The sequence below is a fragment of the Apium graveolens genome, chromosome 5 (assembly GCF_009905375.1).
Source record: "Apium graveolens cultivar Ventura chromosome 5, ASM990537v1, whole genome shotgun sequence".
Lineage (NCBI taxonomy): Eukaryota > Viridiplantae > Streptophyta > Magnoliopsida > Apiales > Apiaceae > Apium > Apium graveolens.
Genome location: NC_133651.1, coordinates 48,053,019 through 48,070,535, shown reverse-complemented (window position 1 = coordinate 48,070,535; position 17,517 = coordinate 48,053,019). Strand labels below are relative to the sequence as shown.

General features: G+C 35.0%; 1 protein-coding gene across 1 annotated transcript; it reads right to left on the bottom strand.

Annotated features, from left to right (window-relative positions):
* Positions 1-524: 524 nt before the first annotated feature.
* Positions 525-9,398, bottom strand: LOC141723970 (protein PHYTOCHROME-DEPENDENT LATE-FLOWERING). The gene is made up of 12 exons (XM_074525942.1): positions 9,092-9,398; positions 8,930-8,978; positions 8,119-8,183; positions 7,944-8,027; positions 7,196-7,276; positions 6,927-7,085; positions 6,763-6,861; positions 5,069-6,444; positions 4,079-4,305; positions 3,861-3,994; positions 2,410-2,448; positions 525-2,305 (listed from the first exon to the last, which is right to left on the bottom strand). Exons 1-12 carry the CDS (start codon positions 9,221-9,223, stop codon positions 824-826), a joined length of 3,927 nt encoding a protein of 1,308 aa, XP_074382043.1. The 5' UTR covers positions 9,224-9,398; the 3' UTR covers positions 525-823.
* Positions 9,399-17,517: the final 8,119 nt, after the last annotated feature.

The window sequence follows — 17,517 nt, the reverse complement described above, 5'->3', positions numbered from 1 at the left end:
GTATTACTCCAACAAAATATTTCCTGTATTTCCCCAACATCGTTTTAACTGTCAGAGATTAGGCACGCTACACGTGCTGTGCACATTTACTCTGCTTAGTCCGTTTGGAAAATTTTAAAATAAATAACAAAATGTTTGGTTAATTTTATTTATAATTCTAAATTTTTTCAATTTAAATAAATTAAAATAAATAATTTCTAAATATTATTATCTTAATTCATGACTTTTAAATTAACTTAACATTTAAAAATATATATTTAAAAACTAAAATTAATAAAAAAGTAAAAATTCAAAATAAGTTGGAAAAAAATATGTAGCGTAAATTTAACTTATGTTGAGTCGACAAACGGTCCGAGATAAGTGCTTATAAGACCGAGATAAGTACTTACAGGCTTATAAGCTATAAATAACTTATAAGCTCGTAAACAAACATGCCCTGTAAGTATATATATTATAATTCCATAAACCCGGAGAACATCAACCGACCAGCTGCTAAAGTAGCAAATATTTATTAAAACCGGAAATCAAATGGAAAGTCCAACTTCATGGCATATGATAGCATAACTTCAAACAATTCAGGTACAAATAAAGTACATCAATCTATTGCAAGCTTGATCTGACTTTGTCCAAAAAAGTAAAGAACGACTCCAAACATTTGTAAAATCCAAGTATACAAGCATTAGTTTTTTTACTCTATCTGGAAAGCTGCATTCATCATGCAGAGTTGACAATATTTTTCCAGCCAGTGATCAGTACAAACATGATATCATCACCACCGGAAAGAGGAGACTTTAACCAGGATAACTCTGTATTTCATCCGAACTTAGGAATTCCCACCGGAGGTACTCTTGTTCCCACCTTGCAACTCCATGGGAGAATTTGTGATGCTACCAACAGAACCTAAGGTTTGTGAACTCAGCTGAGGACTTGCTGGACAACCTTCTTGATTGCCAGCACTCATGGGATGCATAGCACCGGAACTTATTTGAGGGCTCATTGGTGTCCGCTGGCTCATTTGCTGTGAACTATCCTGTTGCTGCTGTTGTGATTGTGAATTTAGCTGCTGTTGAATTCCCATGGTTGACGGTGAACCAACCTGTGAAGGTGATACAACAGCTTGTAGTGGCGATGTTGTTTCTTGCTGCTGCTGCTGCTGTAGTTGTTGCTGCTGTTGCTGCTGTTGCTGTTGTTGCTGCTGGAACTGCTGCATCTGTTGCGGAGTCAACTGCAACTGCTGTTGTTGCTGCTGATTCATGTAAACATTCATGTTTGCCATTAACTTCGGTGGTCCCATCCCTGTTCGTTGCATTGGATTAGTAGTAGCTCGATTGAGTGTTGGGCCTAACATTGAAAGACCAGTAGAGCCTGGATGCATCTGTCTGGCTCCTGACATTCCACCAACGTTTGATTGTCCACTGCCTAATATGTTTGTCCTGTTCTGAATTCTTAGCTTTGTCGCCATGAGAGCTGCTTGTGCTGGAGTTAGTTGGCCAGTACGAAGTTGCTGGGTTATGGCATTGCTAATATTTGCTGCCTGGCTTAAGATTGTATTTTGACCAACATTATTCAGTCCAGAGATGGAGCCCATTGGTGCTGATATACCAGCTCCTCCAAGTCCCCTGGATGCACCCATGCCCATCATATTGCCTAGGCCTTGAAGTCCAGCCATATTATTACCCATATTGCTCATGCCCACATTTCCAATTCCCATCATCATCTTTCTCTGCATTTGGGGCTGCTGTAGTTGCTGTTGCTGATGCTGCTGCAGCATCTGAAGTTGGAGGGGAGAAGCTTTATTGACAATTTGATTACCCAGCTGCATACTTGAACTCTGTCCCATTGTATTCAAATGTGAAAGTGGACCGCCAGAAAGCATTAAGGGTGACCTTTGGAACTGATGGTGCTGCTGCTGCTGCTGCTGCTGCTGCTGTTGCTGCAACAAGGAATGCTGTTGGTTTTGGTGAAGCTGCTGTAGAGACTGTTGATTCTCAGGTTGTTGAATTCTAGAGGGCATCGAACCCCCAGCAAGCAGTCCTTGAGATATCTGTAAGTGTTGTGTATTTCCAGAAGGTAACATCCTTGTGCCGGACATATTCTGGGACGAGTTTAGAGATGACATGCCACTATTAGATGGCTTTGTCATCTCGTTAGAAGGCTGCCTCGACATTTGTTCTGTTGCGTGCATTTCAATAGCTGAAGCATTAGGAGGATTACCAGTTGCATTAGAATAGCTATTAGGGCCACGATTCATGTGGATAGGTTTAGGCTGCACATGATCTTCTACTGTATATCCTTCTCGTATCATCTGCATAAGTATACATTTAGATACACACAAGGAGCAAAAAGGAGGCAATGTTCTAGATTCAAATATTGAAGGCTATATTAAAACTCGAAACTGAGAGGCCATACCATTGAACATATCTGAGCTGCAAGTAAGTCTGCAATATGCTGTCACGGGGATAACAAGGAAGATGATAACGATATATCAGTAAGAGTAAATATTTTTTCTTCAGGTCACAATTATAAGGAGATAATATCAAAATTAAAACAAAGCTGCTCAAAACTGTGTCAAAGATCCAGCCCATCTGACAGAAATGTGTCTGTTTTCTACTTCTATACCTGCAGGAAATCATAGTATCTCCAGAGGAGACTGAGGGTGTGCCAATCAAGAAGGATTTTAACAAAGAATCCTGGACTATTGATGATGCTGAACATTTGGAGGTACCATTTTTCGAGTACAGAAAGTCAGACAAGAAGAGAAGGGGTGAAGGGGGAGAAAGTGACCGTGAACAGAGGCAATACAATATGCAAAATAGCAAAACCCAAGGAACTAAGCACCAACATTAATTACTGGGAAAGCTTTAGCTGAACTAGAATAAACCTCCCTCCCCTATAGATACAAATTTAAAAAAAAATGAAAAAAGACTACGAGTACAATGTATTAAAGATAAACATAATAAGTAATCTGTAATCTAGGAGATGTTTATATGTGTGTATAATGAAGATTAAAACAAGTTCATGGTTTATAGTTTATTCTATAGTTTATATGATTCACTATTCATACTGTCATAGTCATATTACACATAATCTATTCATTACATGATTTAAGAACGTTAACATCAGTGCATCAGAACATTAACACCAAAATAGCAAAAAAAACCATCTTATCACTATAATGTATTCATCTAAATCGAAATGAAACTAATTGGGTATATACACAACCATTAAAGCTTATCAATTTAACAAAACAATAGAAAAGATTATGAATTAGGAAAAGAATTAAAAAGAGATGAATCTTACAGAGAGAATCGCGAGACACAATCTAAGAAATAGGGGGCGTCCGTGTTCGAGACTTTGAGTGAATTGAGAGTGCAAGTAAATGAGAGTGCTCCGAGCGGCTGTGTTTTTTTATGAAAGATAAATTGAATGACCTAGGTTAGATGTACAAAAGGGGATTGGATGGATCAGATAACTGCACTATGGGCTGGCCTAAAGTGTAATGGGCCTATTAAATTGTAATCGGGTTGGGTTGGGTAAAGGTTAAATTTTGTTTAACCCTGAGCCAGCCCATTATATTCGGGTTGACAAAAAATTAACCCAATTAAACATCGTGTGGGTTGGGTTTGTGGGTTGGTTGGTTTTTTGTTCACCGCTAACTATGGCCATCTACACTTTACAGAGTATTATTTCATTGTCGGGACTGGGATTGCTAGAAAAGCTAACTGGCATTAAGAAAATTCTACTAAAAATTTTACAAGAGAAGGCACAATTAATTCTACTTAAGTAGAGTATTTGACACACAATGCATGCTAATATCATTATATATATATATATACAGTATATATAAACTAGCAACTTACAGTATTGGGCAGTGTTGGAAGATAATCCTCTGCTGCCAAGTAATCAGCATCTTCGATATCTCCATAATGCATTGCTACAGTACCATCATTGGGCTTCTCTGACATGATCATTCTATTTCGTGATCTAGCCATAACTGAAAAACCAGTTTCAAACAGATGAATTCAATATCAGCGAGTGCAACAGATAGCATTAAATATGATAATATGGTATAAACAACCTTGGGCAGCACGATCTGCTGGCACAAAATTCAAGACTCTAGTCTTGCAGATATTCATGCTTCCACCAACAACGGACTTTGACAAGGGCATCTTACATGATTCATCTTTCAAATTCTCAGTATTCGTATCACTTGACAGATGAAGCATCAGCTGCTGAGTTGAGTATGTGTTAGAATTTTTAATAGGATGGTCATTCACCTTGTTCTTTTTGCTATTAAGTTTAAACCTGAGACAGAATAAAATTGGATATGAATGAAAGCTTGCAATGCCACAAATCCACTGTTTGCAAAAGTAATTTCTGTTAACACAAAATGACACAAGGGAATGACCTTCAGGATAGTCGATATCCTATTTTGGAAGATTGAAACCAAGTATTACCATCTTTATCATATGGAAAACTCAAAATTGAAACCAACAAAGAACTGACACATTAAGCAACTGATAATACTATTAGCATCATCAGAATCATCCTTCTTAACATTAGTCAATTGTTTTGGACTTGACATAAATACTTTGGACCTTCCTTGACCTAACTTTATTGGCTCAACGGCCTAATAATTTTCCTGTAGTGACGCTTATCAAGCACCCGTACAATTCAATCAAAATTAATTGATTTGACAATGAAAACAATCTCGGTCAAAGGCATATGAAAACAATGGTGTCCAACTTACAGAATAAGATAGGAAGTAGCACAAAGAACAGTATTGGGCCTTTTAAACCCTGCTCCAAATATTTACAACTTAGGTCAGTTGCAACAAATGCGGGATTGCATGAGTCTATCTTCTTTTAAGTTTTTTCTTTTGTAACCAGTAACCACTAAAAATACCAAGGACAATGCCTAACAAGGAACCTGGGAGTATGTTCGTAGTTTTCAAATCATGTTACATCATTTTTGGCTCATTGGTTCATCATCTATGGTGTAACTTATATGAATCACAACAAATAGTATTTTACTGCAGTAAATAAGTATATTATGTTCAAAAAAGTACCTTGCAGTTACCAGCTCAATTTTACTTAACCTATCAAGTATAACTTGATCACCCAAAGGTGGCGTCCCAACTGGAGGGCTGCTTGCATTAAGTGGGACACCCATATTACTAACACTTGCAGGAGATCCAACTCCACTCATTAAAGGGGTTTTGGGGAGGGAGCTTGTTCTCCGTTTTGCAGCATTTTGTGCCTGTTGTCGCTGCATTGACTCGTTGGCACCAGAAGCCAAAGAGGTTGTGGCACCAATTGCATGAACTGAGGTAACAGCCTTCTCCTTTTGAGATGAACTAAGTGTAGCTGCTGCTGAAACAGCGCCAAAGTGGGCTCCAACAGAACCACTAGAAAATTCTCCAGATTTTGAAGACAAAGGAGACTGAGGCAAACCCCCAGCAGAAATGCGTGGACTCTGCACTGGTTTTCTTTTCTGGAATTGGTCGTCCTTTCTAGAAATATTTTCAACAGGCTGTCCTAAACTATTCCATGGTGTCTGAGAGAAACTGGATCTCATTTGTGGTAATCTGTGCTGTTGTCGTGAATGCTGAGAGTCCGTGCGATTCATTTCACCTTCCATCACGTGCATGTCAATTTTAACTCCACTTAGATCTGGCTTCTCCGGTCTCTCTATTTCAACTGGTTCCTCTTTTAGACCGTACCGTATTCCTTGCTGCCCAACAGTGAATGGCAGAGCCCCACCCTCCTGACTAAATCCTCCCTCAAACATCTGCTGAGGATACCTCTGCATTCCAGGATTTGCATAATTAAGCCCCCTTCCACTTGTTTGCTGCTGTAGTAGTGTATTCTTCCACTGCAAATCTGATCCCTGAAATCCATCCATGTGTGGCCCTATATGCTGCTGTAGACTGCCATCTAGACCCGCTTGTGAGAGCCTAGCCCTCTTATTCAAGCTCGATAGTGGAGACAATTGATTATCTTGATTTTCTCTCTTGCCATGAATGGAAGATGCAGTAGTATTCAAATTATCAGTGTATGAGCTTAAAATGTCCTGCCCGGCAGGCGAACCACCTGGAGCATTCAAAATCGGCCCTGCTCCAGAATCTTGATAAATTCTGCTATTCGCAACACCCATCTGATATTTTGATTGGTGCGATCCAAGAGAGGACGTTGTAATAGATGCTTCTGGCACCACGCTTCTCGGTCTCGAGGGAAGCATATTGCTCGTACTACAGTTTTGTATATTAAAATCCTCACTTGCATGCAGCGGCAATATAGGCCCGCTATCTGCCAATCTGTAGTTCGAGTTTTCTGGCAATCCATCAATGCAATTTTTCTTTCCATGGATCATATTATTAAATGTTGTAGCTTCTGGCATCTGTCTTGACCTTTTTCTACGCATACGACACAAAGCGAAATTTAGCTGCAAAAAGGTTCAAAAGAATTCAGATTGAATCAAACTCTAACACTCTATTCCACAAACAATGAAAGAAAAGAATGGAATATGAGTTATTTTCATTTCCCTCTTAATCTTTCTAAAAGTGGGAAGAAGATTTTGGAGACAAATATACAATGATTTTTTTTCCAAATCTTTAAACATCTTCTCTTTTCTTCCTTAAAAAATCTTCTGGGAACAAGTTGAAGAAATCAAATCTTCACATTTCTTTTCTTTTCTTTCATTAAAAGTTTCTGGAACACATTGTAAAGAAACCAGAAATGAGTAGAATTATAATTTTGTTACCTTGGAGGATCCAAGAGTTTTACAGAGTCTGTCTAACTTCGGAGTTGGGTCCAGACAAAGTTGTGGCTGTAGGGCTTTCAATATACGGGATTCCACCTCCTAAATATCGAAACGTAAGTGGTGATCTCTACTTTCTATGGACAAAAAGTGTAATTCATACTTACCATCAGGTCACCATATGTCCATGCATCATTTGAAATTTGTGGAATATCCTTCACTACATTCTCTAATGACATCCTTAGGCGTATTTTGGTAGCAACAGGACTGTTTGCAGAAGGCACATCAGTTACTGGCTCAGAAATGCAGTTCCTATAATCTCTTACCTGCAGAAAACCTCTCATTGAAGATGAATAATTTACAGACTTCCATTCATTTGTCGAATATATTCTACCAAGTAAACAACGAACATTGATTGTGCCTTCAAATAACTCACCTCGCACACAAGTGATCCATCAATGTACTTGCATGGTAGATCATCCAAAGCATCGCCAGGCAATCGGCCAGACTCAATTGCCTCAAATACATAAGAACAAAGATAAATAAAAACAATTTCAAAATACAAACCACCTTCATTTCATCATTAAACTTGAGGAAAAAATATTATAATAAAATTCTTAGGCAAAAGATAAATTTTCCTTTAATTGTTTCTTTCACATATATATATGGAATGAAAGGGAAATGGACGAATAAAAAAACTTTCGATATAGAAATGCCAATATTTCAAACGCAAAAAAAAAACATTGTTGTTTGAGACACAAAAAAAACCTGAAATTGGATTATTAGATAATATATTAATAGGGCGTGAGGAGCAGGTAGTTAAAATTTAAAAGTATACTCACGGAGAAGAGGGCGCCAGAAGTTGTATCATATGGACATAGAAACTTTCCATAAAAAAAGTTCTTATAATAAAATTCTTAGGAAAAAGATAAGTTTTCCTTTAATTGTTTCTTTCATATATATATGGAATGAAAGGGAAATGGACGAATAAAAAAACTTTAGACATAGAAATGCCTATATTTCAAACGCAAAAAAAAACATTGTTGTTTAAAACACAAAAAAAACCTGAAATTGGATTATTAGATAATATATTATTAGATAATATATTAAAATACTCTCAAAAAAAAGATAATATATTAATAGGGCGTGAGGAGCAGGTAGTTAAAATTTAAAAGTATACTCACGGAGAAGAGGGCGTCCGAAGTTGTATCATATGGACGTAGAAACTTTGGAAGCTCTTTAAGGCTAGCCTGACTCCTGAGATCATTCTATAAAAGGATATGATGCATTCAGTGGAGACTCTAGTCTCTATATATGGATAGGAATACTTGCATTGATATATATATATATATGACAAACCTCAGATGGTTTAGCAATGGAATAGCCATCGGGCAGGAGGTTGAATATGAAGGAGACATGGGAATCTACAAATAAGAGAGAGATACAGGAGGCATAAGAATCTTCAAGAGAGAGGGAGAGAGGAATTTACAAATCACCGAATTTTTTTTCATGTCACTTAAATCATTCAACACAAAACAAGTTACGCTATTTAAATTTTTGGAAAATTGACGTTAAAATCAACATTTTCCGTTAAATTTAATGATGTGGACTTGTCTACATGGTAAGGTACGATGAAATAATAGAAAATAAAAGAAAACATTAATACAAGCAGACATACATATACATGTTGACAAGAAATAAACCAACAATACAAAAACAATATGGGTATGTAAACCCTAAAAATCAACATAATGAACAACATATATATAAGCAGATCGGGACTAATTTGGCATCCTTAGTCAGAAAAATTAATATAGTCAGCTTCTTCCGCTTATCAAAACTTTAATACCAGACGGAAGGCAACTTAATTTCGAACTAGTGGTTTAAATGAGACCAAAAATTTGTCTTGATACAGTATAACGAAATAAGTGAGTCGGTTGATAATTAACCCAATAAGAGAGATGTGCAGGAGCCATGAGAATCTGAGAGGGAGAGGGAGAGGGAGAGAGAGGGAGAGGGAGAGAGAGGGAGAGGGAGAGGGAGAGGGAGAGGGAGAGGGAGAGAGAGAGAGAGAGAGGGAGAGAGAGAGAGAGGGAGGAGAGAGAGAGAGAGGGAGAGGGAGAGAGAGAGAGAGAGGAGAGAGAGGAGAGAGAGAGAGCAATTGACAAACCAGATAATTGAGCAACATCCTCCTCCTGGTGAATAGTTAGCGGGTGAATCTGTAAGAAAAAACAAGGAAAACAAAATTTTGTAATCGAATAACATGGAGGGAGGGGGGAAGGAATGAGAGGGCAAACACAAATGAGTAAAGTACGTAGGAGAGATTATTTACTTGTTGTTGTTTGATCGGAACAACGACGTGGTGATGGTGGTTGTCATCTTCAGCACTGGTAGTATTTCCAGATTGGTGCTTGCGTTGATGAAATCTAGCACCTTTCTTAGACACTTTGAATGAAACCCCCATCGGGATTTATTTGTTACCCCCTCTTGGATAATCTACGAAGGTAATAATAATAATAATAATACCATAATAACAAACAATATGTAAGTGATGATGATTCAAAGTGCTTTCTCGCTTGTCTACTATTGTATATACCCTCTCCGACCCGCTTTGCTATCGGGTCAAACCAGTGTGTATAAATGTGTGTTTGTTGTCTGCCTCCCTGCCTCCTTTCCTTATTTGGGCCGAGCCTGCTTACCATTTACTCATTTTATTTTATCCATCAATGTTTGTGGGTACTAAACTAGTTGCAAAGTTCAATACTTTATCCAATTTAATAATACATCCATGTCTATATATAATAGTTTGTATGGACATACTACAGTATTCATAATATTGCATGAATATATTACACTACTCGTAATCTTATGAACCAATACAAATCATGATAAAAGGTTTTGATATCGCATTGTATACATGAGAAGAACATTGTTTGTTTAAAAATGCCTTCGATAAAAGGTTTGCAATTTGCACCCTATTATTATATTTCAAAAACAAATTTGTACCAGAATTTTGAAAAATTCAGTTTGTACCCTATATTTCAACTTTGAGATTCATTATGCACCCCTTTCCAGAATTTAGTTGAATTGGACAGGGGTAAAACCGGAAATTCAGCAAAAATATTAAGTAAATTAATTTCATATCTTTTAAAATAATGTTAAAAATTGAATTTTGATACAAAATTGTAAGTTTTTAATTTTTTAAATGATAATAGTAATTTGAGTTTTGATTTCATTTTATATTATTAATTCTAGTATTTTGTAATTCTACAAAAAAATATTTTAACAATTAATTTTGATTATATAACTAAATTTAATAAAGTAGAGTAATAAAATTTTTGAAATTGATATTAAAAAAATGATAATCGAAGGTAAAATTAATAGTGTTATTTGAAAATTAAAAATTTATTATTTTATAGTTGCTATAAAATAATACATAATTTTAAATAATATTTGAACAATCTAAATTTTATTTTGATTAAGTATATTGTTGAATTTCTGGTTTTACCCCTACCCAATTCACAAAATTCTGAAAAGGGGTGCATAATGAATCCTAAATTTGAAGTATGAGGGTGCAAACTGAATTTCTTAAAGTTCTGGTACAAATTTGTTTTTGAAATATAGTTGTAGGGTGCAAAGTGCAATTAACCCTATTTTATATTCATGAAAACATTGAAGAGTAAATGCAATTTTTACAAATTGCATGATCTTCATGTGCATGTTATCGTGTGTGGTAAATTGAGAAAAATATTTCTCACTTATAAAAATAATTTATAGATTGTAAGATGAAATTGGAAGTAGATGGTGGGATAAAATAAAAATGAAAATATTTATATGTACCCATATTTTTCACTGCAACATGCATTATCTGTATATTTGACTAAACGTGATACAGACATGTTCAGGTGATTGAAGAGCGTTATTATAAAAAAATATCTTATCTTATTTAAATTTAACAATATATCCTTGTCTATATTTGATGTAATCTCTTATTTTTTTTCATTAGTTTAATTAGTTTATTTACTGTACAAAGTTTTTTCCTTTTTAAATTTATTATACAAAGTCGAGATCGTTATTATAGTTAAAAACAGTAAAAAGTCAAGATTGTAGTGTATAGATATATTACAGTAGCATAATTTTATAAATCGATATAAATCATAATGAATGTTTTTGAAATTGCAATTTATACATGATAATTGTTTCAAGCTTTCATCGATGATCTCAGACTAATTAATTATTAAAATATTGTATATTGCAATCATCAATACATAATTTCTAAATATTGAGGCGAGAAAAATATATATACCTATATTTATTCAATCCTAGATATTGGTGCGGGAAAAGATGCATACATAAGTCTTTCACCGTGACATGCATTTTCTGTAATTGCTAGTCGACTCAAATTTATTTGGCTCAACATGATACAAGCAGGTAGGTTTAAGTGACCGGAGAGCATAATTATAAAAAACTTATTACCTCTAAAAAAATATCATTGTCATTCTTTATATGTGTTTACGGGACTTACTCGTCTAAATTATAATTATACATATATATATATATATATTCATTCTTCTATATCTTTTCGTGGTTTAATTATTTTACAAAATTGAGATTGTTGTTAGCGTAAAATACAATCTAATATTTATAATTTTATGCGATAATACAAATATTCAGAAAATGATTGCAATGAGACAAATAAGAAGTAATTATAGGTTGAAGTTATCCTTTTAAATTATTACCTATATATCATGTGTATGATTTAAAAATAAATGGTGTTTTTAGTTTATATATAGGTTGAATGTATATCATGTGCATGACTTGCAAATAAATGTTGTTTTTTGTATATTTACAGGTTGAATGCAATTATTGGTGACCTATAGATTAAAATATAAATATATCAAGTTTAAAGTAAAGAGATATGACAACAATAATTATAAAGTAAAGATATCACCTGCAAAATTTAATATGATAATAATATTATTGAATACGGTTGTCAATATATTTATATCGAAATATTTAACATAAATGATAAAGGTAATAAAATGTATATTTCAAGTGATTTTATTTATTGAGTAAATAAAAAGAAACTATGTCAAAGTTCAGAAGACAACTTCAATTATAAGTATTGTGACTAAGATGTGTATATTTCAATTATTTTATGAGGCTACTTTTGAAATTATAAAGTATATTTTTGTTTAAATATTTTAATGATTGGTACTTTTAAATAAGGTATATTATTATATGTAATATAATTTACTTATAATTTAATATTTATTTGACTTTAGATATTAAAGAATGACGTTAAATATATAAAATTTGAAATATAAGAGCTACATTATTAAGTAGAAAAATAAGAAATAAAATCATTTAAAACAGGAAAAGTACTATTCCATAAATTAAATCAATTATATATATGAAATAAAAGAAAGACTTAATGTAGCGCCCTCCAAACCCGGGTCAGAAGTTTGAGGTCCACAACACACACACCATATTAAACCTGTTTAAGAATATAATATATGCAATGACCATACTTACCATAATCAAGGATCGCAACATTTTAAAGTATGTCCACAACCCACAATCATATTTATTACAAACGTACCAAATCCCAAATTTATTTATCTTACATCTGAAGTCAAACTTTATTACAAACTTTTAGCACACACTAAGTCACACAACTTCCGCTGGCTTATTCCATTTCAACCTGTAAACCTAGCTGGCACACTCGACTGGGGATCCTCGCCATCACCAATTTCCTTTTTAACTGGAAAAGAACATCAACAGATTCGCAAGAGTGAGCTAACTAGCTCAGCAAGTCATAATGAAAATATTGAGATTAAATAATGATCAATTGAAATGAAATAGGGAATCAAGTTTCTTGATAAGAAATGATTAGAATTGGATATTCACTTTTATTTTAAAAACCAAGGTTAGGCTGTTGATCAGTCACGCACTATCCCCGAGCAAGGCTCCCAACTTTGCTCTATATACTGGATCCAAGGCACACATTGGCCTATTATGACCACGAATATGGTCTGACCACGAATCTGGTCCATATTTAAAAATAATCCAATTCTATAATAATAACATGATAAACAATGTAATTCGATAAACTGAATCATAAACAACATTTATCTTGAAGCATAAGGTGATTCACAACACCAGGAAGGTATAACAAGGTAAACAAGAAGATTGACTTTCAATCCAGGAAAAAAATCAGAGTGCAGAACACCAAGGGTGCAAATGTTACAAGGCATGATCTTCTGTTATACAAGGCATAAAGGTTCGTCTGATAATCAATCTCATATCAAGGATCAGTATGTGGTAGATATGTATTTGTGGAGTAGTATCGAATATGTGTGGTTCGTATCCAAGAATTCAACAATCAATGGTTTACAATAAATCAGGCTCACGACTCAGGATCAATAAGAATTAGGGTTTAGGGTTAAGTACTTCAAAGTACTTGCAACATAGAAATGAACTACTGGGAATAATTGTAACATAATGAAAAGAGTTCAAAAGTATTCGCAAGTGTTAGGAATATGTTGTGTACTTGATGATAAGCCAAACAAAACACCTTAGTAGATTTAACTTAGTATATTTTGTAGCACCCGACGGATGATCAATTATAGTCCCGACGGATAATTCAATATAGTCCCGACGAATGACTAACTGATATCCATCGGGTGAGTAGCTTATGTAACAATAAGTCATGTAGCACATTTCTGCAAACAACTTTGTATAGTTTCTGTAGTAGCTTATGAGTCATGAAAACTACTAGTAGATGTGCGAAATAGGTTGATTAAATGTAAATATAAGATGTCTTGTAATTCTGCACAAATGAAATGGAGTCAAGTGATAAATGGCTAACCGACGGATGATCAACAAAGCTACCTGACGGATGATCAAAAAGGCTACCCGGCGGATAACAAGCATGTACCTGACGGATTATTAATTCAAATATCTGTTGACAGTGACAACACAGTCACATGTGTTGGGTGTTTGCAAAAAGGAATGTGGCAGCCTATTTAGCAGGAAAATGATAACAAAGAAGCATTATCATTTACATGCAAGTTATGAAAATTTTCAAAGATGCTGGAATAGAGTAGTGAAGAAGCATGAAATTAGACTTGATATGTTTTGTTTTATTATCCTGTCTTATAATCATGTAAACTTGGTGATATATAAACCAAGTGTAGATAGTAGAACAAACTAACTAACAAACCAAGAAAACATATTTTTAGCAGAGAATCATTTGTAAGCTGTATTCTGTAGAATTTTTCTGTAGTTTGTTTGTTCACTTGTAAATCAGTTGTGAGCTATTCAAACTTCATAGGGTTCTCTTGATATGTATATATATATATATATCTGGTGGATACATTCTAATCCACCAGAAAGTTTTAAAGACTTGTGTTTTATTACTTGTGTTTTGATCTATATAATTCTTTCATTCCGCACTTTGCAAATCAAACACTTATATATTATTAAGTTAGAACCATTTTTCATAAATATCAAAAAGAAGCCAGAATTACATTCAACCCCCCCTTCTGTGATTCTTGTTGTATTGTTAAGGAATAACAATTGGTATCAGAGCAAACTCTTGAAGTACAAAGAGTTTAAAGATCACAACAAAACAGCAAGATGAACAAGATGGATGTTGGAGTCAAGATTCCATTTCTGGACAAAGACAATTATCACCACTGGAAGGTGAAGATGCACCTACATCTTCTTTTTCAAGACAAGGCCTATGTGGATTGCATAGAGAGAGGCCCTCATGTAGCAATGAGAGCTGCAACAGGGAATGAACCATCTGTTCCCAAGCCTAGGCATGAATGGTCAGATCCTGATATTGAGCAAGTCAGGAAAGACAAGAAGGCCATGAATATATTGTTTAATGGAATTGATGGTGATATGTTTGATAACATCATTAACTGCAAAACAGCCAAGGAGGTTTGGGACACAATTCAGATAATCTGTGATGGTACTGAGCAAGTAAGGGAGAATAAGATGCAGCTACTAATTCAGCAATATGAGCACTTTCATTGTGGAGATAGTGAATCTCTCACTGACATTTTTAGTAGATTTCAAAAACTGCTAAATGCTCTGAAGTTGCATGGAAGAGTCTATCAGACAAAAGACTTCAATCTCAAGTTCGTTAGATTTCTTCCAAAGGAATGGAAACCAATGACAGTCTCACTGAGAAACTCTCAAGATTATAAGGAGTTTACTTTGGAGAGACTATATGGCATCCTGAAAACTTATGAGCTTGAAATAGAACAAGATGAGAGGATGGAGAAAGGAAGGAAGAAAGGAGGATCCATAGCACTGGTTGCTGAGTTGGAGAAAGAGAAAGAGGTGAATGTAGAAGCTGTTGAGTCTACTTCTAAGATCTGTGAAAACAAGGGCAAGGGACTGGTAGCTGATAATGAAGATTCTTTGAGCCAAGATGATATGGATAATATTGATGAACATCTTGCATTTCTTTCCAGAAGATTTTCCAAGCTCAAGTTCAAGAAGAACTTTGGAGCAGCTAAGCCAAATAGAAACATGGTGGATAAATCAAAATTCAAATATTTCAAATGTGGCTTGGCAGGGCATTTTGCCAGTGAGTGTAGAAAGTCAGATTCCAGCAAGAAGAAGTTTGAGCCTGTGGATTATAAACAGAAGTATTTTGAGTTGCTCAAACAAAAGGAAAGGGCTTTTATTACACAAGAAAATAACTGGGCAGCAGATGGTTTGGATGAGGATGAAAATGTCAGCTATGTCAATCTAGCCCTAATGGCCAAGTCTGATGAAACAGAGACAAGTTCTTCAAGTAATTAGGTAATCACCACTAACCTAGCACATTTATAAAGCTGAGTGTAATGATGCAATTAATGACATGTCTATAGAATTATATCATTTGCGTGTTACTCTTAAGTATCTCACTAAGAAAAATGCTAAAATCAAAGAAAATAATCTGTTTTTAAGTGAGATGAATAATGTGTTAGAGTCTCAGTTTATTGAATTTGAAAAATTGAGAATAGAATGTAAGATTGCTAAGGATAAATTAACTGAGTCCTTGAAGAAAGAAGAGATTTTGAAGAAGCAACTTGAACGAGAACAGGAGGTGATTAAGGCATGGAAATTGTCCAGAGATGTTCATGCTCAAATCACTAAAGTTCAAGGTATTGAGTCCTTTTGTGATGCGGCCTGGAAAAAGAGTAAAGAGAAGTTGGAATCCAATTTGGTGGAAGGATTGCTAACAGATATAGACTCGACGGATGATGAGAGTCATCCGCCGGATAATCAAAAGGATTATCCGTCAAGTGTCATAAATCCTCATCCGTCGGCTGTGAGCAAATCTGTGAGTAAAGCCAAACTTGCCAAGTTAAATGAGAAGTATGGATCAGTTTCCAAAAACTTTGTTCCAGGAGAATCAAGTCAAGTGAAGAAGGAGAAGAAAGTGAATGTTGGTCATCTGTCTATCAAGCAATTGATTGACAGATTAGAAAAGATTGAGGTTAAAACAGAAACTTAAAAGAAAAATAATAGAAATGGGAAATTAGGGATTAACAAACATAACAACTACACACCTGATAATTATGCTCCAAGAAAAATATATGTTAACTGTGGTAGTGTTAATCATCTGTCTGTTAATTACAAATTTGTTATGCCTACTCCTACATCAATACCGTCCTCTTTTCCCAACATGAATGCCATGCCTTCTATGACTGTAAATGCTATGTCTGCAAAGAATATGAATGCACAATTTGCTAATATGCCATTTGCACCTAATCCTTATTATGCTGCATTTAGTAAGCCTCAAATGCCATTTAGCATGCCTTACTGGAAAAATATGTTTGCAAACAACATGCCTTTTCCTGTTAATCAAAATGTGCATGATAATTCTGTTTTAATGACTGGATTCAAAGGTCCAACTCAGATGACTAAGGATGAATCTGATATCCCCAAGTCAAATGAGATCAAACCTAAGAAACAAAAGAAGAAATCTAACAAGGCAGGACCCAAGGAAACTTGGGGGTACCAAAATCAACTTGATTTGATTTTGATATATGCAGGGAAACAAAAAGAATCTTTGGTATCTGGAAGTGGTTGTTCAAGGTACATGACTGGAGATTCTACCCTGCTCACAGAGTTCAAGGAGAGAGCTGGCCCAAGTATTACTTTTGGAGATGACATCATAGGTTATAATGTGGGATATGACTTGATTTCAAAAGACAATGTCATCATTGATGAGGTTGCCTTAGTGGATGGTCTCAAGCACAATTTGTTGAGTATCAGCCAACTTTGTGATAAAAGCAATTCAGTAACCTTCAATTCAGAAGCCTGTGTTGTGACTTATAAAAGAAGCAACAAAGTGATTCTCACTAGAGTGAGAAAAGGAAATGTGTACCTAGCTGAATTCAACTCATCAAATGCAGAATCTGTTACTTGTCTTCTCAGTAAAGTAAGTCAAGATGAAAGTTGGTTATGGCACAAGAAGCTGTCTCATCTAAACTTCAAGACCATGAATGAGCTTGTAAAGAAAGAACTGGTTAGAGGTATTCCTCAAGTGGAGTTTTCTAGGAGTTTTCTAAGGAGGGACTGTGTGATGCCTGCCAGAAAGGAAAGCAGATTAAAGCATCATTCAGGAAGATGCTTGATTCGACAATTAAAGAACCTCTGCAATTGCTACACATGGATTTGTTTGGACCAGTCAATGTGTTATCCATCTCAAGGAAAAGATTTTTCCTAGTAATTGTGGATGATTTCTCA

Coding starts and splice junctions, on each gene's coding strand:
- LOC141723970 (XM_074525942.1), bottom strand. CDS start 9,223: ATGGGGGTTTCATTCAAAGTGTCTAAGAAAGGTGCTAGATTTCATCAA. Junction 7,086..7,195: donor ATGGATCACTTGTGTGCGAG/GTGAGTTATTTG, acceptor GGTTTTCTGCAG/GTAAGAGATTATAGGAACTG. Junction 4,306..5,068: donor ATTGAGCTGGTAACTGCAAG/GTACTTTTTTGA, acceptor ATTCTGTCTCAG/GTTTAAACTTAATAGCAAAA.